Source organism: Etheostoma cragini, chromosome 4, assembly GCF_013103735.1.
Source record: "Etheostoma cragini isolate CJK2018 chromosome 4, CSU_Ecrag_1.0, whole genome shotgun sequence".
NCBI classification, from domain to species: domain Eukaryota; kingdom Metazoa; phylum Chordata; class Actinopteri; order Perciformes; family Percidae; genus Etheostoma; species Etheostoma cragini.
Window position 1 is genome coordinate 28,714,260 of NC_048410.1, and position 26,458 is coordinate 28,740,717.

At 41.5% G+C, this 26,458-nt stretch overlaps 3 protein-coding genes across 10 annotated transcripts; 2 read left to right on the forward strand and 1 right to left on the reverse strand.

Moving 5' to 3' along the window:
- Positions 1-108: 108 nt before the first annotated feature.
- Positions 109-5,527, forward strand: sh2d5 (SH2 domain containing 5). Of its 4 annotated transcripts, none has more exons than XR_004656397.1 (10): positions 109-337; positions 1,493-1,553; positions 1,639-1,719; positions 1,797-1,871; positions 1,975-2,121; positions 2,583-2,783; positions 2,868-3,097; positions 3,454-3,559; positions 3,670-3,829; positions 4,480-4,573. XR_004656397.1 is itself a non-coding variant. In XM_034869860.1 (10 exons), exons 2-10 carry the CDS (start codon positions 1,506-1,508, stop codon positions 4,684-4,686), a joined length of 1,206 nt encoding a protein of 401 aa, XP_034725751.1. In that variant the 5' UTR covers positions 112-337; positions 1,493-1,505; the 3' UTR covers positions 4,687-5,527. The 4 variants fall into 4 exon arrangements, 3 of the variants coding, with proteins under 3 accessions (XP_034725751.1, XP_034725750.1, XP_034725749.1); XM_034869860.1 differs by having other exon boundaries at positions 112-337; positions 2,868-3,048; positions 4,480-5,527; XM_034869859.1 differs by having other exon boundaries at positions 119-231; positions 2,583-2,782; positions 2,864-3,048; positions 4,480-5,527.
- Positions 5,528-6,074: 547 nt separating this feature from the next.
- On the forward strand, positions 6,075-14,645 carry kif17 (kinesin family member 17). Of its 5 annotated transcripts, none has more exons than XM_034870431.1 (15): positions 6,075-6,321; positions 7,316-7,574; positions 8,226-8,372; positions 8,570-8,671; positions 8,971-9,160; positions 9,938-10,390; positions 10,532-10,626; positions 10,729-10,930; positions 11,105-11,205; positions 11,361-11,473; positions 12,886-13,111; positions 13,343-13,601; positions 13,746-13,807; positions 13,899-14,022; positions 14,221-14,645. In XM_034870431.1, exons 2-15 carry the CDS (start codon positions 7,344-7,346, stop codon positions 14,409-14,411), a joined length of 2,496 nt encoding a protein of 831 aa, XP_034726322.1. In that variant the 5' UTR covers positions 6,075-6,321; positions 7,316-7,343; the 3' UTR covers positions 14,412-14,645. The 5 variants fall into 5 exon arrangements, with proteins under 5 accessions (XP_034726322.1, XP_034726323.1, XP_034726320.1 ...); XM_034870430.1 differs by lacking the exon at positions 6,075-6,321 and adding an exon at positions 6,950-7,200; XM_034870432.1 differs by lacking the exon at positions 6,075-6,321 and having other exon boundaries at positions 6,947-7,574; positions 13,902-14,022.
- Positions 14,646-17,931: 3,286 nt separating this feature from the next.
- Positions 17,932-25,622, reverse strand: zgc:158258 (uncharacterized protein LOC791186 homolog). Its single transcript, XM_034870377.1, has 4 exons — positions 25,518-25,622; positions 20,054-20,210; positions 19,583-19,778; positions 17,932-19,497 (listed from the first exon to the last, which is right to left on the reverse strand). The coding sequence occupies exons 2-4, from the start codon at positions 20,156-20,158 to the stop codon at positions 18,410-18,412; spliced, it is 1,389 nt and encodes a 462-aa protein (XP_034726268.1). The 5' UTR covers positions 20,159-20,210; positions 25,518-25,622; the 3' UTR covers positions 17,932-18,409.
- Between the last annotated feature and the right edge of the window lie 836 nt (positions 25,623-26,458).

A 26,458-nucleotide genomic window follows, 5' to 3' on the forward strand; every position in this document is an offset into this window, starting at 1 on the left:
GCTCCAAAGATTAGCGCGTGTTCCACAATGGGCGTGTGACACTGGGGTGAATTGCGCAATAAGGAGTGAAGGAGTGAAGGAGTGGAGCGGGGGGGGGGGAGACGTGGATAGAGGGATAGAGAAAGCAGCAGGAAGAGAAGAGGGTGGAGTGATTCAACGCGCTGACATTTCCTTTCCTCCCCCGGGCAGCAGCAGCAGCACACCTGGTCCCCGGAGCGGCAGCGGGTAACGGTGAGCGAGGAGGACGGCGCTGTGGACGGCGCTGTGGACGGCGTGGGAAGCAGGCTGCACCGGAGGAGCCGCCGCTTGTTCCCCAGAGTCTCTCCGACTGGGAAAAGTGAGTTTTTCTTTGTGATTTTAAAAGTCTCGTTACAACCTGTGGACTGAGCGACGTCACGCTCCGGTGCCTACCGTCGACCTACCTGGGGCGGAACGGGGCGGAAACGGTTCCGAAGCTGCGTTCACCGACGTGTTTCATTGTGGATTTCGTCCACTATTCGTAACGAAGACGCTGAGTTAAACAAACCAAAGTGTGTTCGCGGCGACTTTGACGCATTTACGTCGCTGAAGAAGTTTTGGACAAAATGGGAGAATATTAAGTGAAACATAGTCTAACACAATCCCGCGTAACAGCCCTGAATCCCGTTTCTGATATTTCAAGATAAACCGGTATAATCGACGATACGGTGCCACAACTTGACTTAATTCAATTCAATTCGATTCAATTTTACAACAGTTATGTCATTGCGCTTTTCAAGAGCAGATCCAGACCTGAATCTGGGATGTTATTTACCTACAGAAACCCAACAATTCCAACCATCTATTGTAGCCTACCCTTTTTCTTTCTTTCTTTTTTTAAACCTCCATAGTACTACGATTGTGATTGACCTGTTTTCTTATACGTGCTTGAAGGTTGAAGGTCTTTTCTTAACCCTCATGTTGTCCTCTGGTCGAATTGACCTGTTTTCCTTTATCAATGTTAATTCATTTTAATTACCCAAAATAACATGATTGATTCCACACAAGTAAGTACAAATCTTGAGGCGTCTTGTTCAATTTTATAGCGTTTGGAGAGAAAAAATTGAGAAAAAAAGTGTTTTTGAAATAGTATTGAGTAAAAGTTGACATATTCCAGTCTGTGATTATCCATCAACATCCATTCCTTTAATTTTAGTCTAAATAATTCCTAATTTATGCTTTTCCAACTCAAACATTAGGTATAATTTCCTATAGATGGAGTTTATTGACCATAAATTCCAAAAATAATTCCTTATTTCTGCTTTTCTAACTCAAACATTAGGTATAATTTCCTATAGATGGGGTTTATTGATCATAAATTCCCAAAATAATTAATAAGTTAGTGTTAAAATCAACAAAATTGTTGATTTTCCGTTTTTGACGGGAACACAACACAATGGTTAAATAGTGTTGTTCATACATGTAATTATCTTTGCTATTGGCTGTAATATGTCCACGCTGTCTGGTTTCACAGATCAACAGGCAGCATGGGTGAGGCACCGGTCACAGAAGACACAGTGACTCGATCCGCGGAGGTACCTCTACAAATACTTCCTATTTAAATGTGTGTATTTGTATGCGTGTTTGTGTACTGCCTAAGCTTGTGTCTTTACTGTAAAGTATGTGGGCTCATTTCCCGTGGATGACCGCTGCTTGGATGACCAGATAGAGCAACTGCACAATCAACTGAGCTCCCTTAAAGTAAGTCCTGATCCCTGTGCCCTGTACTTGTTTAACGATAACGCAACATATCTAATGCGGTGGTTGTCTTCAATCAGACATGCAAAAGAAGGAGACCTGTGTCCCTAAAATTCTCCATCAAAGGTGTGAAAATGTATGACGAAGATGAAACGGTATGAAAACATTATGCATACGCACACAGCTTGGCCTGCAGAGGGTTTTAACTTAATTAAAGAAGAAAAGATGCATTTGTTGTGTCGCCTTCCCTGTCTGCAGACGCTCCTGATGGCTCACGCTTTGCGTAGAGTCTCCCTGTCCACCGCGCGGCCCAGTGACGCCCAGTTTGCCTTCGTCTCCCACAACCCCGGCAGCCCCGATGGCCAGCTGTACTGCCACGTCTTTCGAGCCAGGCACGCCAGGGCGGTAAGACATGAGCACTGTCATTTATCACAACAAAGGTGCTTCTCATGCTTTGGATCTATTATTTATGGTTACTGTTTTTAGTGCTGGTCCAGCTGGCAGCCCACTCACTCTGACGTCTTTCCATTAGTGCATGTATAGGTCCTGAGCATGTGTGTGTAGTTCAGGCCTTTGTGTAATAACAACAAAGAGTAAATCTTGAGCAAGGCACCGTTAACCCCCCCCCCCTTGCTCACTCTGACATCTCTCCATTTAGTGAATTTATAGATACTGAGCATGGGTGTGTAGTTCAGGCCTGTGTGTAGTGATTACTAACAAAACAGAGTGTAAATTGTAATTTCCACACTGGGATCAATAAACAGTATATATTAAAATAATTAAATTATTGTTTCAGAGGTTATAAAGCCATTTTTTGAGTAGAACTGTCCACGTTTTGACTTTTCTGTCCACGTTCTCTCCTGTAGGCCCAGTTCCTAAACCTGCTGCTTTGCCGCTGTTTCCAGCTGTCTTACTTGGAGAAGCACCCAGAGGAGGCCCCGAAGGACTCCGTTGGCTCGATGCCTCGTCGCAACCCCTCCCTGCTTAACCACGGCTTCCCGCTCAGCGTCAGTGCCCTGGTGTCCTTCAGGAGAGCCCCTTTTCAGGGCCTGTTGCCAGGGACTAAGGTTCGTACTTCTGCCTTCTTGCATTCCCTCTTACGACATAGTGTTTTAACTTTAACGCCTCTCTCTTCATCCTCTCCCCCGAAGAATCAAAAGTCTTCCAAAGACCTGCACGGCAGCCAGGATGAAGTCGGCCCCACGTCCTCCCCCTCCCTGGTGCGCAAGGAAGCCATCCGCAACAAAGCGCTGCGCTCGGGGGCGTTCCGCTCCTTTACTTTCACGCCGCACAAACAGCGCAGCGTTCAGGAGCGGCTGAGCGCGTCACAAGGTGCGCCGAGTGTTCACAGAGTGATTTCAAGAGTCAAAGAGCTGATTAGGTAACGCAAACCGCTCCGTTTTCAGGTGATGGGGCAGCCACTCACTGTCTGTCCTGGTGTCACAAGGTGGTATTTGGGAATGAATTGGTCTGGTCTCACGTGGGTTATAGTGGACAGGTATTGTCTCAAGGTTCTCACTGATGTTAATTTGACTCTCAGCTTTAACACATTGCAGCACAAGCTTAGTTTGTATCGGTTATTTGGTCAATCTCAGTCCTGTACGCTTTAAACATCACATTTCCTTCACTAAATTGGGATTACAATGAATGTTTCCCCACGCAAGTATGGCTGGAATATCTCCACATTTGAACCTCTTGGCCTCAAATGAGTGATTTCTCGTCTTCTATGTGAATCAGAAAAGGACAGAGACGATCCACCGGGGAAGAGATCCCGCGCTCCGAGCTTGGCCGAAACCGAAGAAGCACTCGCTCAAGCGGTGTGGTGTTGGGCTGGTATCGCAACGTGAGTGGCGCATGTACATTTGACGTAAATGCCTTTTTCTGTACCTTACTTTTTCTAGAGTTTCTGTGTTGTTTTTTTTACGAGATACTGCGTATCTTCTGGTATTTCAGTGAGAACAGCTTTTCCTTGCTTGCAGACGATGTTTTGGGATCATACCTCCTGTGCACTCATCCTAAAAAACCCAAATGTGACTCTCTCGTCATTCGCTTCCCCTCGGGCCTGAACACCTACCTCATCAAACACACGAGTAAAGGGACATTAGTGCTTGAGGTAATTTTTTGTGTGTGTGTGTGTGTTAGCACTTCCTCATCTGCTGTCATATATACTGTATAAATAATGGTCAGATGTTGAAATTAAGAGTGGCCATAGTTTAAAATAATGTGGTAAAGTAATCCCTGTGAGCCAAAACCTCCGGTTCTAAACACTATACCAAATGTATATGGAAATAAATACATAGTACACACAACTGTAATAGTCTCAAAACTACAGTAGACTGACTTAATACTTTTTTACTCAAACTTTAAGAAAATTTTAACCTCTGTGGCAACAGTGTTATGTTCAGGAAGGGTTGACGTACAGTACATAATGATTAACAAACAGTCAGTGTGCATTAATATTTGCTTAGATTTGTACTGCAGACTAAATCACAAGCTGTAAACTGAATTACAGAGGAAATGCTTCAATTCCCAGAAATGTATCTTTTGATTCTTTCCCACTAGTTGTTTACATATGCATTGCATGCAAAATCCCATAAAGTGAACACTTAGACAACCTTTTTTACTGTAAAACTCCACTGAAACCAGAAATAATCATTTTTGGCATTTGAAATATGACTGTCTTGGCCTTTAAATTCTGTGTAACCCAAGTTATGACTTGTGATTTTTCTTCTGTTTTCTTTTTTTTGGAAATCTTCGTGGCAGAAATGCAAGACTGAATTCAGTTCCATAGTAGACCTGATCGAGCACTACACAGAGTGTTGGGATGAGCTGCCCTGTCTGCTGAGCTGTGCCCGGGTGAACCACTGTTACGAGTGGGAGGAAAGTCCCAGCAAACAGCAGGCTGCAAAGCCACACAACAGCCTGAACAAAGCCCACGTTAAAAGTACCCCCAGAAAGGACTGGGTCTAACCCCTTGACACTGGAACTTGTGGACTGCCAACCTCAGAATAAGTGACAACTTTAATTTTATTTTGCACATATATCCTACACTCGTCACCTTTAAATCCTAATCGGTGTTTTGGTTTTCTGGAGGCTTCACACACTGTATAACACCATGCACCTGTAACAGTTTGGGCACTTATACAAGTCATTTTATCAAAGGGTACTTATTTGTAAAAGTGTATTTTGTGCTTGCTGCTTTTTTTTTTTTTTTATAGAATCTTTAAAAAAATACTTTTAATTGTGCCTTGAAGGTATCCCAGGAATTGTTTTTAAGATGTGAAAGTTACAAAATTGAAACTGGAGTGAAATTGATCACACAGATTGCACCTGATGACAGATGTGCATTTTTTTTTTTCTTGCATTGTACAGATAATGAACAAATATATTTGATTATTCCTTGAATTTGAATCTGGTTGACATGTTTCTTTGTATTTAGACATTAGAGATGGATGGTACATAAGCAGTAATCCTATACGCCAAATATGTTCTATAGGCTATCCTGTCTCAGATGTGTATCAGTGCACTTATATCATGGCCAGTAGAAAGAGTTGTGTTCAAATGTTGTGTTTTAAAAGTTTCTGGTCATGTTTTGCATGCAATTTAATATACCTTGCACACTGATTTTAACATTGTTATGAAATTAGTTCTTTATCATAAGATTGTGTTTGATCTTATCTGGGGGGTATAGCAATATAAGTAACTAATTTGAGTACTTAGTACCATCTTTTTCACAAAGGCCAACAAACATTGTTCATATTTTTCACTGCTGTTTGAGATTAAACTACGCGTGTTCTGTTTTTACCAACAACCTGCAAAAAATAATGGTTTTTTTTTGTTTCTGAGTCTGCATAGCACAACCTCACCTGCAGATTTGGCATTAAGATATTAATTACTAGGCAATTTTACTGCAGGCCTACACAGTTTCTAAATCTTAGAACAGAACTCCAAATTGTTTGGGACTGCTTGATGTGTGTAAATATATATTAACAGATTTCTAAACTGATTGGATTATACATTTAGATAGGTGTTAATTCAACCCCATCTATATATATGAGGTTAGGCTAAATAATCTAAGTGCCATAATAGTTTGATAGCACCACAAACTACATCCTCCAAAATGATCATAAAGTCAAACCGTTAAAAAACCTGACCATTTACTTTTTATGAATATAGTAATATTGCAAAACTGTTGTGTGTAATTGCTAGTCTAACTAATACACTGGCATCTGAGTATTTGGGGGAAATATATCTTAAAATTGTAATATATTTCATACATATTTAATTTCACTAATACATTAAGGAGTTCCTCCTGGCAGTAAACTTTTATTTGATGTAACATTTATTCCTCTGAAGAAAAAAAAATATTGTCCAGTGTTAGCTTAGCTTACTTTTGCTAAACAGTTTTTATGTTAAAAGAAAACAAATGGGACCATTTATTAAATCTATAAAATTTATAAAAAGTAGGGAAGTTAATTTTCTTTCTTGGAAACATGATTTTTGTAGTAATATGTAATGATATTATTTTTTAGTGTTCTTGCACTCCGTTTAATACATCCATGACTCGCTCCTCACCAAAATGGCCGCTGGTCCGGAGTTATGAAGGTAAATATGGTGCAAAATGTGAGCGCGCGTGCCGTAGCTGTGATGTGAGCACTTGTTGAATATGATTAGAAAGCTTTTAAAAAAATTCAGTTGGACTGTTAAAAAGTGTTAAGATAATTAAAAGGTATTTACAGTGTTTAAAACCGGCCTGGCTGCTAGTTAGCTAACGCTAGTTATTTATCCGAGTCGGAGATCGACTAGAAAGTCAGACGTTGCCTAGCAACACGCCCCTTTTCCTCGTTTTTTTGAGCTCGGAACTCGGACAGCCCTTGTGGACACCGAGCAAGAGTTCCGATATCTGAGCCGAGGTCCGAGTCGGTTCGTTGAGGACAGAACGCAGCATAAGTCCACAGATACAAATTAGTTTAGCACCAAATGAAATGCAATTGAAGTGTTGCAAAAGTCGATGTGCGCAGACTCGCCGCTGTGTGACGCGAGAGAGCACGCTGCAGCGACACATTCCAGAGGTTGTACTCACCATGTTGTACTGGAAAAGTGACTGAAGTGGAAAAAAATACAAGTTGGTACTAAGTTGGTACTACAAGTGCTCCCATCTTATCTACGCGCTCTCCCATTCTGCACCATACCTTCACACAAGTCGTTCCATCCCTCTGTCCCTCAACGGCTGTTTATGGTTGCTTAGCAACTTCCAAACGCCGTGGGAAGAAGAGACCTGCAACCATAGACGTGCTATGCCTGCTATAGCTACTATAACTATAGCTACCCGACGAGGACACTCTACTTTCCAGTAGACAAGTAGAATTTCAATCTACTATGAGTATTTTCGTACTTTGTTTGAAACTTTCAGGTCGTCAGCTTTTCTCAGAAGACTTCTTAGAAGCTACACCGGGACGTTGTGAACTGTAGCCGCTAGCTAACGTTAGCCGGCACTGCAGAGCTTGGCTAACTGTCTGCTCCAACTCAGCTTTATCTACGTGATGAATTTAAGCAGAATTTAACATTTTCCTTGCTTATAGCTGTTATATTGTACAAGCCAACTGGTGTGGAGTGAATGTTGAGACATGGGGTCAGAGTCAGTGAAGGTGGTGGTCAGGTGCAGGCCCCTGAATGACAGGGAGAAGGCTCTGGGCTCTAAGATGGTGCTTTCAATGGACCTGGACAGGTGTCAGTGCTTCCTACTGAAGACTGGGGCAGTGGACGAGCCGCCCAAACAGTTCACCTTTGATGGGACCTACTTCATTGATCAAACCACTGAGCAGATGTACAATGAGATTGCCTATCCTTTGGTTGAGGTAAGCATTTTTTTTTCCCAGTAACAATGCACAGCAACAATCTTGAGATCCAGGCATTACAAAAGTAGCACACTGGTCATTGCACACCCTCAGTCCATCAGCAGGAGCCTAGGCCTATATATTACTGCTAGTGACTGCAGACCTCATTATTAACTTAAGAGTCCACTGTCAGTCACTTAGAAAGGTCAGTAGAGTGTTGATCCTTTTAACCCTTGTGTTGTCCACTGTTTTAATGTTACCTGTTTATGAAACCAAGTATAAATTATCACCCAATTCTGCATTACTTCTTCTTAGCCAACTTCAGTCAACTTACCATTAGTTTTACACTTCTTGTTGTAATACAATGGTCAACACACTTCATTAATATGAAATTATACCTTATTTCTGAGTTAAAAAAAACAGAAGTTATGAATTATTGTGACTTATTGTTAAGATAAGAAGATTTGGAGTGGTTAATGGTTATACTGTATGTCAACATTTGGTCAGTGGAACGTTTTGACACCATTTCAATTTTTTGGAAACATTTATGTTATATTTGGGCATTTTAGTTGAAAGAAACCCACATTTATTTATGAAATTTGACCCAAGGACAACAGGAGGGTTAAGAAGCTTCATGCAAAAGTTCATTTATGTGCCATATTTTTTGTACAGGGTGTCACTGAGGGATACAATGGCACAATCTTTGCCTATGGACAGACTGGAAGTGGAAAGTCTTTCACCATGCAGGGAGTGCATGATCCTGCAGCCCAGAGGGGGGTCATTCCACGAGCCTTTGAGCACATCTTTGAGAGTATTCAGGTAGCTAACTGGTGCAACATTTGCAAAAAGTGCAAGAGTCTTCCCCTTTCCAGTGTGTAGCTGTAACTTCTTTTTTCTATAGGGGCAATATGCATACTTTCTACAGTGTGATGCTTCTAGTCTCTGCCCAGGCTTGTCCTCTGATCTTTGTGTGCTCTGAGAGAATAATTGTTTGTTTTTGTCCGTGTGCAAGCAAGTGTGCAGAAAATACAAAATTCCTGGTGAGGGCCTCCTACTTGGAGATTTACAATGAAGAAATCCGAGACCTTTTGGGAAATGACACTAAACAGAGATTGGAGGTAAGTCTCGTCTTGAAGCACTGTGTTGTTGCACAACAAATCGGGCTACACTGTGTAACTTTAGAAGCCAGAAGGGTTAGTGTTTTTTTTCTAAGTACAGTCATTATGGAACTTGTTGCTAAGACAATTCTCTCAAAGTGAGCACCGGCTTATGTTTTGTACATATCGTTGGCATGGTGAGTCAAAAGCACAGTATTTAGATGATTCCTTGAAAGATCAAGGTGTTTGAACAAGGTGACAGATTTGGATTGTGTTTGTGTGTGTGTGTGTGTGTGTGTGCGTGGTTGATGAATGCTTAGCTGAAAGAGCATCCAGAGCGTGGGGTGTACGTGCGGGACCTCTCCATGCACACTGTGCACAGTGTGGAGGAGTGTGAGAGAATTGTGGAGCGAGGCTGGGGGAACCGGGCTGTGGGCTACACGCTGATGAACAAGGACTCCTCCCGCTCCCACTCCATCTTCACCATCCACTTGGAGATCTGCAACACAGGTGAACGCACAATGATACAATAACATGTTGCAACATATCTACAGTTCATGTGTCATAGAGGTATTTTTATTTGCGTAAACATGCTTGTAGGAACATGTGGTCCTATCACATCTCATAACATCACCAAGTGCTCAACATCAAAGAGTTATTCTACTTTCTAATGTCATCATGCTGTTATTCTTAGGGTTTCAAAAGGTATTTTTATCCTAGCGTGCCATTGTATTTTTGTTCACGCACTTTCCACTGAACTTAGATTTTCAATGAATGTTCAGTGTTTTCGTAATATGTTGCTTTCAAAAAATGTGGACGATGAAAGATAAAATAATTTAAAATAATTGAATGAACTGACTGTTAGCCAGTTAGCTAACATGTTTGTGTACACAAAACTAAATGTGCCTAATGGCCCTAATTTGCCACTTTGGGTAGAGAAATCGCCGTCCCAGTCTCTACTAGGATGCATTTTTCCTTGTACAAGTGCAAAAAGGCTAAACAATACATTAGTCAACTCAGGTCTTTTTATTTGGTCTTTTTATTTATAGAGCACATTCAAAAGCAACATAAGAGATGACAATTCTAAACAATTAAACCACAAAAAAATTAAGAAATCCAATGAATTAATGAATAAATAAATAATTGCATGAAAATCAATCATTATGCCCAAAAGTATAAAAACACAGTAGGCATATTGCAAAGACACAAAAGAGTAATAAAAGGAGTGTGACCTGCTATGTCTGCAAAATGTCGTAGTGACTCCCTTTGCCACCCCACGTTCACCAGACGCAGCGGGCCAGGATCACCTACGGGCAGGTAAACTCAACCTTGTTGACCTGGCGGGAAGCGAGCGTCAGTCAAAAACCGGTGCTACAGGTGAGCGCCTCCGCGAGGCCACCAAGATCAACCTCTCCCTCTCGGCCCTGGGGAACGTCATCTCCGCCCTGGTGGACGGACGCTCCAAACACATCCCCTACCGGGACTCCAAGCTGACCAGACTGCTGCAGGACTCTCTGGGAGGAAACATGCGCACCTTGATGATCGCCTGTCTCTCCCCCGCCGACAACAACTATGAGGAAAGTCTCAGCACGATGCGCTACGCCAACCGGGCCAAGAGCATCCAGAACAGGCCTCGAATCAATGAGGACCCAAAGGATGCTCTGCTCCGAGAGTATCAGGAGGAGATCAAGAAGTTGCGGACCCTCATCTCAGGCCAGCTTGGCACTGCTAACCTTGAGTGTATGTGCCATATTTTGTGACTAGCTTTTTAAAATGAGGGAAACATTTATATTTGAAAATTGTCCAATGGTGTACATGCAGATTCCGAGAGGTGTTTCATTTGCTTCTATGTGTCTTTCTACGTGCCTGCTTATCATGCAGCTCTGCTGGCTGGTCAGTTGTCTGAGGCGTCTCCTGCTGTTCCTTCGAGGCCACCATCCAGCACCACACAAGCAGAGAAGGAGAAGATAAAAGAGGCAACTACAGGCTGTTCCCACACCAATATATCACTTCACATCTCTACATGCTTTGTCTAAGAACCAGGTGATTTATAGGACTGTGTTCTGGTCTCGCCACAGGAGTACGAAGAGAGGCTGGCCAAGTTGCAGGCTGAGTACAATGCAGAGCAGGAATCCAAAGCCAAGCTGCAGGAGGACATCACTGCCCTGCGTTCCTCCTATGAATCCAAGCTGTCTGCTCTGGAAAAGGCTCGAGCCAGCAGGGGGAGCTCTGTCCCAAAGAATGACAACAGAAAATCATTTGGCGCCAACAAAGAACAATGTAACTAGTTTATACATTTGTTCTGTTAGTCTGCACTAGTAAATCAGCACGTCTGACAAAAAACTGAACACAAGCAAAGTTGTATGTATATTATTGCCTTTTTTAACAAGAGTTTTTGTCATTGTGTCCAACCCCAGTATACTGACATTGCTTTGGATTGTCTTGCTTGTTCAGTGAGCTCCAGCTGTAAGATGACAGACCTTGCTGAGGAACAGCTCTGCAACAACACAGATCCCATGTGCCACATTACATCTGGAGAAAGTTCCCTGGCCAAGGTACTGTTCACTAGCACCTTCCATCATTACCACTAAACATTTTATAGTTCCTAAGTGAGGTATAAACCACTTCAGAAAAGAACTGCTTGCATGGAAATGCAATTATGGATTATTAGAAACTTATCGGGTATTGTTTCTTTGTGTTGGTGAGCCAGCCTGATGAACCTGGTGCTGCAATCGGTGACCCAAAAGGTCCAGATGGGGACAGGCTCATAGCCTCGCCTGACATCACTGCGGGGCCTCTGGACCAGCAACACGTCCTGGAAAGGTTTGTGACCAGGGCTGCACAAAATATTGTTTTTTTTCTAATCGTCGTCGCGACATCAACTGCTGCAATAAACGAAAAGCTGCAACATATTTCAAAAGATTATTTGTGTTAGTTAAATATCAGTAGATAACTACACTTTACAATACATTTTTTGTTGAGCCTTTTACATTCAACTCAATGTTCAATTTGTTCAATAAAATGAAAGGAAATAAAATAAATCATGTGTTCTAAATTCAAGAAAAATACAAGCAATTTGTTGTATTTTAACAGAATACTGAAAGCAGCAGAAATACAGAGCTGAGTATACTTAATATCTATTTATTTTAAGTTATATCTTTATCGCGATATTCAACATTTTTGCATATTTTCATCATATTGTGCAGCCCTATTTGTGAGCACACATTTGTACCAATCATCAGCACTGCTTGAACATATCAAACACATCATATCTTGTCAACAACTTCTTGTGAACACACTGATTGAAGATAACATTTTAGCTATAAATCATCTAGGCCAATATATCAGTTAAGATTAGCTTATTGAAGATTTATTGGCATCTTTGACCTTGTTTATGATACGCTATATAAATAAAGTTGCCTGTATTGGCCAATAAGCTTAAAAGAATTGCAGTACAGAAATGCCAAAAAAGGTTTGAAGTAGTCTCATATTGCAAGACCTATCTCCACGGCGCTGTGGAGTCAGGTCTGGCTCCTTCTCACAAACACTCCTGGATAGGAGTAAAAATAGACTCATGGGATGATTACATTTCTTTAAACCAATCACAACCGCGGGCCGGGGCTAAGCTCTGGAAACTTGCTCTGCACCCCTCAAAAGAAAACACCACAACATTAAATGAAGTTAGCTGGATACATTGTTAAATGTAATCTGCTTTTACCAGTGTATCGCCGTGTGTATTGTGTCCATAGTAAATCCTGCCAATTCGTCCGAAAACGTCCCAGTTAGAGAGTAAATGTCGTAAACATATTCTTTGTAAATGTATGCCATTTTCAGTGCGTAGCGATGTTCAGAGGTTCTGGTTGATTTTCCAGGATGCGACCAGAGTATACAGTAAACACAAAGAAATGGGAAAGCGAGGGACATCCGGCGGCGCCAAAACTATCCGATAAATGAACCGTTGTCAGTCCAGACTAGGTTAGAAGTAATCTAGAAACTTTGTCACCTTTACATAGTTTGAGAGCAAGTTTGAAACATTCTTCTCAGTATGCTTTTCATATGTGTCTGTAACAATTTAACCAATAAAAAGAAGAGATCTGAATCAAGATTGTTTGTTCGTGCCACCCGTATGTGTTTTTGTTAAAATGACCATAGGATTTTTACTCTAAATTTTGATATCAGTTTCGCCCTTTAAAAACCCATTTTCATTCTTATCCCATTCATCCATCTCTCCCCAGACTGCAGCAGCTGGAACAGGAGGTGGTAGGGGGGGAGCAGGCCAGGAACAAAGAGTTACGCCAGAGGCAGAGGCAGAGGAAGAACCTTGCTGACCAGAGAGTCCAGCTTATCTGCACTTTGTCAGAGAACAGTGAGGACAGTGAAAATGTGCTGTTGAAAGTCTACAACTCCATCCAAGAAGAAGTTCATGCCAAAAGCCAAATGCTGGACAAGGTCCAGGGCAAGGTGGGTCACAGCGGCTGGAGGTCAAATGTAAAAGGTTCTATGGGGCACGCGATGGGTTTGGAGCAATGTTCAACAATTGGGTTAAGGGTGTGCAGTATGAAAAACAGCATACAATCTTAGCAATAAATTAAGCTGGATCATGTAAAATCAAATGTGCAGTGTCTAAGCTTTCAGTGTTGAATTATGTGCTCTGCCATTCAACCGTGAAACCACATCCACCTGTTGTGACAGCTGAAAGCAGCCAAACTGGAGATCCGTGACCTGCAGGCCGAGTTCGAGGTGGAGAGAGATGACTACCTGGCAACGATCCGGCGGATGGAAAGGGATCGCCTGTTACTGCACAGCCTGCTGGAGCGTACGGTGTCCCTGGTGCGGCGTGACTGCAACTACAGCAACCTGGACCGCTTGAAGAAAGAATCTGTCTGGGACGAGGACAGCGCCAGCTGGAGGCTGCCGGACGTCATGGTGCAGAAAACAACACTGCCTTCAGGTGCACAGCGCAAAGAGGGCATTTAGAAAATAAACTAGAAGTTATCAGTTTTAGTGATGATAAACTGTAAGTTGGGAGACTTTAAATCCTATGTGTTTTGCAGATTCTTTCCCTTAAATATCTTGCTTTATTTCTCTCTCATAGCTGTGACTCCGAAATTTTCAGCTGGCAGAGGTTCAGCTGCTGATACCGGAGAGCCATTCATGGTGTGTTCATGTGTTTATGTTCCATGCGTGATCTTTTACTCACACAAACTGAAACACTGCCACAGAGCCTCATCCCTCTGGGTGCTTTTAGCAGGTGGAGGAGGACAGGTACAAGGAGATGCTTGACCGTAGTGACAGTGAGAACATCGCCAGCAGCTACTTCAAGTCAAAGAGAGCGAACCAACTGCTGGGATGGGAAGCTACCAAGGGACACAGTAAGACCAGCACCTGCAAACTTCCCCACTGACCTTTAAATTTCAACTCTCATAAACACATAAATGCTAGAGGCTACAACTGAACCAACTATCTGCAGCAGTCCCAAACCACAGGAATTCACATTTAGGTGTTTACCTCTCTTATGTCTCCCCATCTTTGGTTGCTTTTACCCATGTGATGGAGCTCTTCTCCTCCAGGCATCCACTCTCCTGCTGTGGTTAACGGGGCGGCCCACCACACTGTGACTGGTTCCACCATGAACCCCCCTGTCAGCTCCGACTCCGTCCTGCCACGCCCCTTCCGCCTGGAGTCGTTGGGTGTCCCAATGTCGAATGGTAAGATAAGGCGCAAAAAAAGCAAATCTCACATCCACAATGAGGGGATATGAAAAGACTGTTCCCACGCCCTGCAATACTTAAACATATCACTGTCCTCTGTTTTTTTTTTAACCAATATGTTATATACACTGTGATTGATCGCAGACAGTATTCAATTATTTTAATGGAATTTCTGATAACCCCTGCTATTCAGAAATATACACAGCAGCCATGTTTTGTGGACATTACGAGTCCAGTTGTGACATGTGTTTTAAATCCCATTTTGAATTTTTATTTTAAACAAAGAACTACCTAAAGTACGATCCATCTTCTATAATATTTAACTTCTAATGTTATTTGTCCTTTGCTCATTGTAAGCCACAATTTCAACCTGTTTCTTATCTAACATCTAAAATTCTTTTTGCTGGTGCTGGATAGAAAAAATAAAATGAATTAATATATCCAATGTATGGCTTGTTTCATTTCCTAAACAAAAAAACATTCAACATTGGCTTTTTGTATTTTAACCTATTTATGACATGTTTAGAGAGTAATGAGCAGTAAGAAGAAATAAGATCTTAGTAGACAACCTGTGCGACCGGTGGTGTTGCATCAAATGCATGGCTGTTGTCAAGGCAGCACTGTTGACAGGTAGTAGACAGTAATCTCATGTTACAGTACATATGACCTCTGGGTCAGCATTATGGGTTTAAGTGCAACTTACTTCAGCCTTATAAAGATGCAATAACCCTAATTTAGTCTTAAGGCAAATGTGTTCATCTTGGTTCACAATGACAAGGTCTTTAGATGCCAAAATCAAAAGGTTGCTTAGATTTGTTTTAATAATGAATTATGTAAAATAATCCTATGCTTATAAGTCTAGTGTGGGAGTTACAGCAGATACACAAAATGCAGTCTCAAATGTCTAAAATATCTCTACTGATAAACTCAGTCCTCATGCAGCTCACTTTTCTGTCCGAGTATCTAATTTGTAAATTTGACTATGGCCTGATTTCTTCATCTCTTTAATAACACTTGACCGGCAAAGTGCCGTGTCAGTTTCACAATTTGACACCCTTTGTTTGCCTGTGCGCAGACACAGACACTGGCCCATTAGGCGACCCCCTCGCCTTACTGACAGATAACACTACAGAGAAGGTAACTGTAATCGTCTCTCGCAATTAATCAACCACACACTAATCCAAGACTGTTGCATAACAAATGCCTGGCCATTCATATAAGTCAGTGGTAGGAATTAGAAGTCTTAGGGTTACTATAGGAGAATTGCGCTGGATCTCAACATGCAGCTCTGTTATCTGTCAGTAGAGAGAAAACACGAAACCAGTCTGTGTTATCCTCCTGCTAGCATTAGCACCCAAAAGGCTTAAACAGGGCAAGTTTTAAACATGTTTTTAGCCTCTAAACATGTTCAGAGTATCAATAAAAGTGCCTACCCATGTGCAGTGATTCCTTCTGATTAGACACAGTGAATCTGATTGTTGTAGATGGGAAGTAAATGCGTGAAAGTTGTGCTAATTCAGCTCTGGTTAGTTCCGGTGTTCATACTGCAAGGAGTGCTTTGGGACATTTACCATCTACTGACACTGAAAAGAATATGCTTATTTTTTTAAGTACTTTTCTACAACTAGTAGGAGACAAGTTAGAATTGAGAGTTTTGAGACACTACCTTATTTAATCATTGAATTGATATCTTACATATCTCTTTTCTGTGTTTGTAGACAATCCCTAAGCTCTCTAACTACTTCTCAACACAGGAACTCAACTGAGTAAGCGCAACTTTCATGTATTTCTGTAATGACATTTTGAACATGGTTAGAGGCTAAAAACTTGCCCTGTTTAAGCTTGTTAGGAGCTAACTCTAGCAGGAGGATAACACGGTGTAGGCAGCACCAATTGTTCTCATTTTTCTCTCTAGTGACAGCACTACAAATTCACAAACAACAGATCTATGTGTTGGAACTCAACGGAATTCTTCTTTAAGAAAACCGAGAAGCGAAAGCACTGATCTGCTCACACGGTAGCGCGGCTCAGGATAATCGGATAACGGATGAACAGCTGAGTAGGCTTTCTCGTTTCTCGGGTGTGGCGTGTAAGATCAGTAGTATGACTATCTTGATAGTTATTATGTAAGTGGAGTGTTGGATGAAGCAGAGCTGTAAATCCACAATGCATGTTTACAGCGATGCTAGTTTGGCTAAATGAAAGGGCCTTTGCTTCTTTGTGTCACATTTGCATATGCAGACTTTATTTTCACTGGTATTTATTGGAAATGGTTTGTAAAAATAACACACTTTATCACATAATCCGGGTTTTCCATGCTTGAACCTTTCCAGTATTTAGACAATGAAGGCAGTCACACTGACACAGTCGGTCACACATGGTTAAAGCGGTCTAAACCAATAAATAGCAGAAACAAATCAAAAGCTATTGATACATCATCATACCTTCCAACACTCCTGATTTTCATGGGTTCTAGCCTTTGTCCCGCAATATGTCCCCCATATTGGTAATTTCTTCCACAAATATCCTTATTTCATAGTGATATACAAATCAAATGGGTGTGTTTCAGGTGTTGTGTGGTATATGTTTTACCAGATTAGATTGGTAAAACAATATAGTATCGTGGTACCTGTCAAACCAGTCTGGAGCATGGGCTGTCAAACCACCCTGCTTGACTGCAACACACTCAAAATGTCCTGGACACACATATACACACACATACACCCATCCTAATGTTGGTAGGTATGCATCACATCTCAATGATAATGTACTGCTGATTGCTACTCAAGCTTAGAAAACACTGGAAAATCAACCCAAAACACTTCAAAATTTGGTTTTACAATAATTACGATCTTCTTTGAGGCTTTGCTCCAAGAAATGTACTCAACAATCCACTTATAGGCACATCTGTGAGTTATGAAACAATAAGTAATGTAACAATTCTGTTGATTTGAGTTGATGTTTCCTTTAAGTAAGGTTACAGTGGAGCAGCATGTGATCCACAGTATATTGAGGAAGGAGTGAGATTAACTGAAAACCACACTATGGCTGGCTTCAGCATCTAAATTGTTATTTTTACTACAATATCTTGTTCTATTGTTGAATTCAGACAAATCATTTCTCACAGCCATTAACTTGTGTTAATGCAGAAATCTATTTTTAATATTCAGCAACCTAGTATGCACCCTTAGGATTGTTAGGTGTCCTGTTGGGTCTTGTCAAGTCGTGTCTAACAGACATTTTCAGATTAAAACCTATAGAAAAACAATAGTTGGAACTTGGAAAAACAAATGTCAAGCACGTGACCCCTGTTGTCCACCGGGCGCGTCTACGCTGCGTTCCAGAGGCGCCACAGGCCCCGCAAGCAATCGCTGCTATTCACGTCAGTGGTTGATATTCCACCAGCTGTGCCACAGCGCATCCCAGAAGTGTTTGTGAAGAGGCTCTCCGGTCCGCTAAAGATACACGCCAGGTCTATTTTAACGCTAGCCACGCCGCGTTTGAGCAGCCAAGCAGGAAGTAAAACAGCGAGACAAACTAGCCAATTTCCCATAGAACCCCCGCTTAATCTTTTATGTCTCCAAAATCACAGAAAACAATCTTGGAGGTTGGAAAACATGATAGATATCACAGTTTTCTTTTTGACGGCCACACCAGAAATGAGAAGACGTGGAGTTTAATTGCAGTAGTGCTTGGAGTAGAAGGTAGATACTAGCTTAGTAAACACGGGATTCTTCTGTAAAGTACTTGTAGAGACAACGAAATCTGCAAGTCGGGCCGTATGACGCTCCTCTTCTGAGACACTCCAGGTGTGGTATGGCACGTGAACAAAACCAGAACGCAGCACAGCGTGCCCAATGGAGAATCGGAGTAAGTCCACTCCCCTGTATTAAAACCTATATTAAAAGGACTGTTCTGGCCCTTTAAATTTGTCCTCCTCTCTTCATCCTCTTCTGCTTTAGTTATCCAAGGTGCCAGGTTCCCACGTAATGCTTTAACTCTCCTTAAGCGGATGGTACTCTGGCACGCAGACTGCTGTTTGCCTGTTTTAGTCTTTGAGCAGTCCAAGCTTTCGGAGTGCTTCTTTGCGATCGGCTCCCATCCCGGGCACCACCATCACCGTGTAGCCCACTGAGTTGGCGTGTTTGCGGGGTACAGGCTGACAGTTCCCACCGCTTCTGTGGTTGTCCAGGGTAGCAGAGCGCTCCAGACCAGTTACCTTCAATCCACTGGACTGAGACGGATCAGACACAGACCCATGCTGTTGATCACGTCTTGAGTAGTGATGGAAACTGGCACTGTTCTGCAAAGGCTTGGTTTTGGGCTCTGCGGGCCCTTTAGAATGACAAAACGATGGGCTTCTTGAGGGATTAACATTAGATGGACCTCTAGTAGATCTTGTGTGGTCTAGAGAGGAGTGAGATTTAGGGGGAGACTGCAAGGCTACTGTCTCAACATCTGGATGTTGGTCTTTGAGGAGACCCAGCTTCTGCAAAGCTTCCAATCTCACGACCTGGGGATCTGTTGCATTCTTCAAATTGTATGAAGCATCTGAGGTTATGGGTGCTTCATTTTGTGTTTTCACAGATATGTTGGCAGGAATCTGTTTTGGTTTGGGCGCCACGACCGGAGGACCTGTCTTAGACTTAAAGGCCTTTGAGTGGGATCTTTCAAATCCTGGTAGATTTCCGAGTTTTGGGCCTTCCACTGTGACAGGAAGGTGCTTGTCCTCTAAAGTATGATCAATTGTGGGACATAGAGGCGTTTTCTTTGTGGAGGCACTTCTTCGCAGATGAACAAGTGCGTCATAGGACAGAGGACCTCTGGGTAAACCTTCAGCCGTCCTAATGGAGTAGTCCCTGGGTTTGGTGGGAGGGGGTATCACAAAGCTAACCTTTAATGGTACTTGGGGAGCGACGGGTTTCTGGTTGTGTTTGGGATCGGGTTTGTTACTGGAAGGAGTGACGTGAGGCTTAGAGCTGATGTTTTCATCTGGAGGGACACTCAACTTTGCGTTGGGTGCAGAACATGGAGAGCTGCTTGCCAGAACAAAAGGTGTAGGAACCAGGTAGCTCAGCATGAGTTTGGTGTCAACATTTCCCTTTTTGTGTTCCACAGAGGCCAGTTTCTGTGGACCTAATAAAACAAACACATGTGCGTTATTAAAAAGTATTTCATTCATTAATGTTAATTCTGCAGCTGTACCTAGAGATGGACTCACCGTTGAGCTTGTGTTTGCTCATGGAGGCCGACAGCTCAGCCCGTTTGGTAGCAAGGAGGCCAGGGCTGGGCAGTCGGTCAGGTTCGTCATTGGACAGTCCACTGTCCTCCTCCGTGTCCAAAGACTCAATAGTCTCCTCCAAAAACATGAGACAGGCCTTTTCTTCAGCAGACAGGTGCTCCAGACTATCATCACTCTGTAACACATAAAAGAAGGTTTTTCCTTTTGACATAAATTCCACAATTTCATATCCCAATGGCAACATACAATCTTAGAAATGAACAAAACAGAACAATTGACATCCTTTTGATAGGAGAATGTTTAAGGCCTTAAACTGTTCAATTCATCCCTAGGCTTTTATGTTTCAGCTCATGGTTTTGTCTTAATTTGTCTATTTATATTTCCAGTTATAATGAGTTGTAGTAAGACTAATATGTTTCTCAGATTCAAGAGGATAAGGTGTTAACTTACAAAGGCAGAATTAGCGCTGACGACGCTGTCACAGCTGCCAGCACTGTCCATGCCAGTCGTTGTCTCCAGTCCAACGCCACCTGGCCAGGTGTCGCTTTTTGGCATCTTAGTGCCCTAGTGTGTCCAAGGTTAGTGGCACCGATTGTTGTGTTGCACTCTGGGAAAAGGGAATACATTAAACAGGTTATTTTATTAAATGAAAGTAGATTTCTATTTAATGCCTATACTAGTTTTGCCTATTTGAACCACCGCACCACAGCTTTTTCGTTCTATCTTCCAAACAAATGTAATAATGTAATGTATACTTTATGAATCCCATAAGGGGAAATCACAATTTACACTCTGTTGTTATTACACACAGGCCTGAACTACACACACATGCTCGGTACCTATACATGCACCAATGGAGAGATGTCAGAGTGGGGGGGCCTATGGAAAGGCGCCCCGAGCAGTTGGGGGTTCAGTGCATTGCTCCACAACCATACGTTGGTCTGTATGGGGACTTGAACCAGCGACCCTCCGGTTCCTAACCCAGTTAGAGTTGCTGCCCCCCCAAACAGTCAGTGGTTTGCTTGCATTTTTGTACATTATGAAATCTATCCCTAAAGGACCACAGTGGGAATTTTCTTTCAAATACTTAGTTTACCATTATATGGATACATTATTATTTGTATTATTATTATTGCTATATCCATTGCAATACTTTTACACTAACTGTACACTTGTTTTAGTTCTAACCTTATGCTGCAATTGCTAATCAGCAAAAAAGGGTATCTAGTCAACAAATAACACACCGGTGTGATGCCATGGAGGCTCAGTAGACATTCTTCTTTTTAATTATTATTCAGTAATAGCCAATGTGCTTGAAAAAACAGTAAAGGATTAATAACCCAGAGGCTTACCCTCAAATCAATTCTAGTCTTTATGAGGGTTGGCAGCAAATATATGCTTGATACGCATCATGCCAGATGTCGACGTGCAGTTATTGACCAACAAAGCAAAGATCAGAGTTTAATAAATGGTTGCATTAAAGCAGACCACAAGATTCAGTGGGTTTCTTTCTGAATTGTCCGTCAAAGCATTTCTTAATTCCAGAGCTTTGACCACATCTGATGGACTGTTACTGCCATGCGACAATGTTGCAGCTGTAAAATAATTTAGTCTTTGGCTTCCTTTATAATAATGGGCTGTACAGTGTGTACAGACAGTGATCAACAACACATGGCACTATCAGCACCATAGGGGACCGGACAGCTCCCGATCCAGACAATCTGTCTTTCCTATTAGCTCAGGACTGAATATACACACAGTCAAATATGTCAAAATAACCCAGTGTTAGTGTTGGGTTACTTTAACTCCCTGAACCCTAAGGTCAGTTTTACAGTTTATTGTCTGTCTGGATTTATAATAAAAAAGCTTGTAAAACATCAACCCTGTTGTCTACAGTCAAGATATGAACATCACTTTTTTTCAGCACAAACTGGGTTATTAGAATATTCGGATTGCAGTGAGGTCACTTGAATGTTAAAATTGGCTTAAAGACAAATAAACAAATAAAACGGAACATGAATATTCCACATATGTATTGATATCACAGACAGATAAGTAAAACCTAAGCCATTTTACTCTCTAAACACTGCTCATATGTCTTGGGAGTCACACTGTAAAGAAATAATCATCATAACTTATACTGATGAAAAAATACATACATTTTTTCAAACAAAGTCCGGACGCTTTTGCCCTCATGACATTTACTTTTGCCAACAATACACATAATAATGTCATATTTATTAATATTACACCCACAGCAATGCTACACAAGCATTTGTGTTGTCTAAAACAGTTCTTTTATATGGAAAAATAAACATAACAAATATTATAACTTATGTAAAGCACATACTATTTACATGTCTTAAAAAAAGGCCCAAATATATATAAAATCTCAAACCATTGACGCCAATCTCCTCTGTAAAATTGTAGATATCCATCTTGTCCGCTATAACATCTTTGATTGCATACTAGACTGGTTGGACTGTGAAAATTGGGCACTTTTCAGCCACCGTACTCTTTGGGTGACGTAGTCTCCCATATATGGGCATACAGCTGCCTTCACTTCCGTAAACACACAAGGAGCAGACACGGAGCAGCGCTAGCTAGCGGCCGAAATGAGCGAAAACACGATGAATTATTGACATAAAGGGGATCAATCTTGGATGTAACGGTTTGGATTTAAAGCCCAACGACCCCGAAAGAGGCTGCAAGTTCCAGGCTGGATAGAAAACCACCTGTAGAGGCTAGAAAGACCCGGTAGAGACCTCCGTAACCGCTAACTCGCATAGTAACGGTCTATGCTAACTTGTTAGCTTTTAGCGGCAACATTTGGTGAGTTTCGATCTTTTATGATTATTAAATGATTAAACTATGAATCAGAGGTGCTGTTTTCGCTCGTGGGCGAGTCTCTCGGGTTCAGAGGGTGTTATCTTATACTATAACATGTCATTTATTGTGTGATTCTGTGCCTTAATAGCGCGTTTATAATATCTTCATGCACAATTTTGACTTCATACATTGACATCAAATGACATGTATCCAGTGGGACGCACAGCATTCTTGTATGCATTGCAGTACATGTATATAAATGATATAAAAACAGAAACCATATTAATGCAGGACAAGAAACAGAAATGTACACTGTTATTCTCTCAACATCCTTATTTTTTTTAGTCTTCTCCTAGGCCTGGTAACATAACTCGTGAAGACAACTTTAGTTTTTAGCTCTAATAAGATACCAACTAGTTTTTAAAACCAGCCATGCTTACATGGGTACTTTCCTGTTACCCCTCAAAAAACAGTCAAATTGAATTTTTCCCAATAGTTTCTTCCCCATTCATCCAATAAGCAATCCACAAAGCAACATGAGATCATGACAGAAGTCGCGGTGGCCCATGGATCTTCACTCCCCCCAGGGTAGCATCAAGGGGGTCCTCTTCTCCAGAGGTAGATTGAAGCGCACCACAGTCACGAATGGAGGACGGGACAACGCGAACCCATTGCCAGAGCGAATCCTGATCTTCTGGCGGCATGTCCGTGAGTCCATCTCCAGTAGTTCTCGTTGGAGGTGTGGAGCAGCATCTGGTGGGTGTCCTGGCAGAAGAAGAAGTCCTCGTTCTTGCAGAAATTCGATGGCGTCCTCTTCACCGTTCGGCAGGCTCCGAAGATTAATCATGACGTTGAATGGCTAGTTGGTAGTTGGGGGGGAATAATACTTACGAAAAATACTGCTAATTAGGCGGGAGTTGAAAACAGTGATTTGATATGGTGGGGTGCGGATAACAGGAAAGTACCCTTACATGTGTAATATACATTTTAAGAAACCAATTAAAGGTGACTAGATGTTAACAGAAAGATCATCTAATTTTAGTTTTAAGACTGCACGTTCATTTTGATTCTAAAAATGACGAGTGGCTGCCTGGAAGTCCATCTTAAAGAGCACAGTATTAGTGGAAAATGGTTCACAATGACGTAACGCGTCGTCTAGTCTAGTTAATCTAGTCCTTTTTAGAAGCTGCATGTGTTTAGATGGACTAGTAATGGTGGAGCAATTTAGAAATCGGGAACATATTGTTATCAATCAGTCATTTGTGTTGACTGGACAGACAACGGAACAGGGTGTCATAGTTTAGTATGTGTCTGACAGATCTCTAACCAGTCCTCTACCTGCATGTGACTCCGATTACAGCACACATGCCGCTCCTAATCTTCCTCAACCGGATCAGTTTCAGAGGGAGTGGAGGGCAGAGCAGTGATCCCCCGAAAAGCCACATGATATCCATTTTGACCCTTTTGTCTTATTGGAACATTATCAACGCGGGTGTACAGTCTGTTCGTCCACAGAAATGATCATCAGTGGTGAGGTACGAAGAGAATGGAAGTGGTGACACAGTGATTGGGGATCAGTTTTTTCCTGGGGATGCTAAAATGTAGACACTAGTCCTGCAATGTGAGACACCTTTTTACCATAAACCACCATTAGAAATTGTTGTTCGTTGTTTAATTTGAGCGTGCAATTTCCACCAGAACAAACACGTTTTAGAAAATAAATACGTTTTCCTTTCCTGCTATAAAGGTATAAAGGAACCTCTGTCGGATCCTAGTGAAAGTTTCAACACCTGAGAAGGAAGGGCTGCTAGGTGGGCCGGTCGAGTCACAAAAGCACTCCTGTTCTCTAATCATGCGTCGCCATGTCGTCCCATCCCTGCAAAAACAATTGAAGTCCCTATCGCTAGGCTAATATGTAAATGTCCCCATATCCTGCTGCGTGCATGTCAAATAGGAATCTGAGATCACTTGTATTGTTAACCTGACACAATCTGGGTCGATCACATGCAAACAACAGCATCAATAGAGTCTTTTAACTCTAAAGGTAGTCATTTTTGTTAATTAAATTGACTACTAAGTATCAAATAGTACAGGACTTTGCTGTTAAGTGTGTAGTGTGACCTGGGGATTTTCACGTGTCACAACACAACCTCAGACCAAGACTTTAGTCAGTCATTAACCCCTTTTTCCACTGAAAGGACGTGGATGAAAACACAACACAATGTAATCTATGTACTGTATATAGATACTCCAATCAGCACAGCAACTGCCACAAAAGACAATAAATGTACATATGACAATAAAAGGTTCCTGTGAAACTCCTTGGAACATTAATCTCTGCTCCAATAACACGGGTACGCTTTAGTTTTTATCGTGGCTATAAAAGAGTAACTGATCAAGCTTGAATTATTGTTAATGCATTTTTTGAAGGGCATTGTGCCGCTGGTTCAAATCATCCCTAATTAAAAAATAAGTTAACAAAAAGTTTCTTTTAACCCTCAAAAGTATTCAAGCCTCTGCCTTCAGATTCAGGTTTGACCCTTATGTTGTCCTCGGGTCAAAATAACCCAGTTTCTAAAAAAAAAAAAATCCCAGTAAAACATGGATGCATGCATCTTATGCGTGCAACATTCTTTTCACAATTGATGATAACTTTCATCGAATTTGGGTTTTTTTATTCAATTTTATAGCATTTGAAACACATCTTGAAATGGTTTCGAAACGCATCCCGACTAATCTTTGACAGACACCAGTCTCCAATCTCCACTGCCAGTCAAAATAATTCATATTCCTGCTTTTTTTTTGGGGTATAATGTCATATAAATTATAAAAATGCATTGATAAAAAAGTGCCTGAAAGGACGACAATTTCCTGGTGGACGGGAGGACAACACAAGGGTTAAAGTAGATTGAGCTCCCTGTCCTTTTGTGTTAAAGAGGATCTTCCCTAAAAGCTGTCTTTTTTCTTTTCTTTTTTTACAAAATATGCAAATCATACATTTCAAATAAATTATGTAAAGAGGTTTTTGAACTTTAAGTAGATTAAAGTGACCACAAACTTGATATAGCATTCATGGAGCACATACCTGGTGTTTAGTCATCCATCTTCTGCTCATTGTCCCAGTGAAGGCGGTTAGTGAGCGGCCGGCTCTGTTACCTGAGGGACTTTGTGCCCTAAGCTTTCAGCCAATCAGAGAGCAGCATTCTCCTTAAGACGCACGGCTCGTCCGACATCTGCAGTAATCTGCTAATCACTAGCTCCTGTTTGCATGTCTCTTCTAATCACCTGAGAAGTACTCATTATTCCAAAAGTAAGTCGTTAATATACTGTAAAAGGAAATGGAAGCAGTCTTTCTGTTGCGTAAATGTCCCTTGAGACAGTTACTACGGTAACCCTTGTTGGCTTGTTAAACAACACGTTGTAATGAAGTCATCTTTGCGACAACAGACAATCTTTGAAAAAAGTAGTTCATCTTTGACATTATACCTTTAGTATTTGAACTAATCCTGTCTGTGAGTACTGACTTCTACTATCAATTGTCCTTATTAGTATTTCAATAAATAAATAAAATGCCAAAACATTGTCAATCTACAAATTACTCCCACAATTAAGAAACTAATCAATCGTGATCAATAGTAATGATGAATGATTTATGCCAAGAGTTTGATTGACATGTCAGCTTGTATCATTATACTGTAATCTATTGGTGGAAGAAGTGTTCAGATTCTTAAGTACAAGTACTTACACCCCCCTGTAAAAACTCTCCAGCTGATCCAAGAGGGTTTATAAATACTTTATCGGTTTTATTTGTCACATGAGCTGGTATGAGGTAGATTCTATGTGAAATGGTAGCCCATCTGCTCCTGAAGAAGGGGATTTTCAAGGTATGAGAAGTGTAACATGATCAGGAACTAAAGCTGTCAGATACATGTAGTGGAGTAAAAAGTACAACACTGGCCTCTGAGATGTAGTGGATTAGAAGTATACAGTTGCATTAAATAGAAATACTATTGCAAGACTAATACT

What these genes read in the sequence shown, in the direction of transcription:
- sh2d5 (XM_034869859.1), top strand. Translation starts at nt 1,506, where the DNA reads ATGGGTGAGGCACCGGTCACAGAAGACACAGTGACTCGATCCGCGGAG. An exon ending in ATCAACTGAGCTCCCTTAAA is followed by an intron (nt 1,720 to 1,796) that starts GTAAGTCCTGAT and finishes GTCTTCAATCAG; the next exon opens with ACATGCAAAAGAAGGAGACC. An exon ending in GGCCTGTTGCCAGGGACTAA is followed by an intron (nt 2,783 to 2,863) that starts GGTTCGTACTTC and finishes ATCCTCTCCCCC; the next exon opens with GAAGAATCAAAAGTCTTCCA.
- kif17 (XM_034870431.1), top strand. Translation starts at nt 7,344, where the DNA reads ATGGGGTCAGAGTCAGTGAAGGTGGTGGTCAGGTGCAGGCCCCTGAAT. An exon ending in GAAAACAACACTGCCTTCAG is followed by an intron (nt 13,602 to 13,745) that starts GTGCACAGCGCA and finishes TCTCTCTCATAG; the next exon opens with CTGTGACTCCGAAATTTTCA. An exon ending in GGAAGCTACCAAGGGACACA is followed by an intron (nt 14,023 to 14,220) that starts GTAAGACCAGCA and finishes CTTCTCCTCCAG; the next exon opens with GCATCCACTCTCCTGCTGTG.
- zgc:158258 (XM_034870377.1), bottom strand. Translation starts at nt 20,158, where the DNA reads ATGCCAAAAAGCGACACCTGGCCAGGTGGCGTTGGACTGGAGACAACG. An exon ending in TCAGCGCTAATTCTGCCTTT is followed by an intron (nt 19,779 to 20,053) that starts GTAAGTTAACAC and finishes TATGTGTTACAG; the next exon opens with AGTGATGATAGTCTGGAGCA. An exon ending in GAGCAAACACAAGCTCAACG is followed by an intron (nt 19,498 to 19,582) that starts GTGAGTCCATCT and finishes TTGTTTTATTAG; the next exon opens with GTCCACAGAAACTGGCCTCT.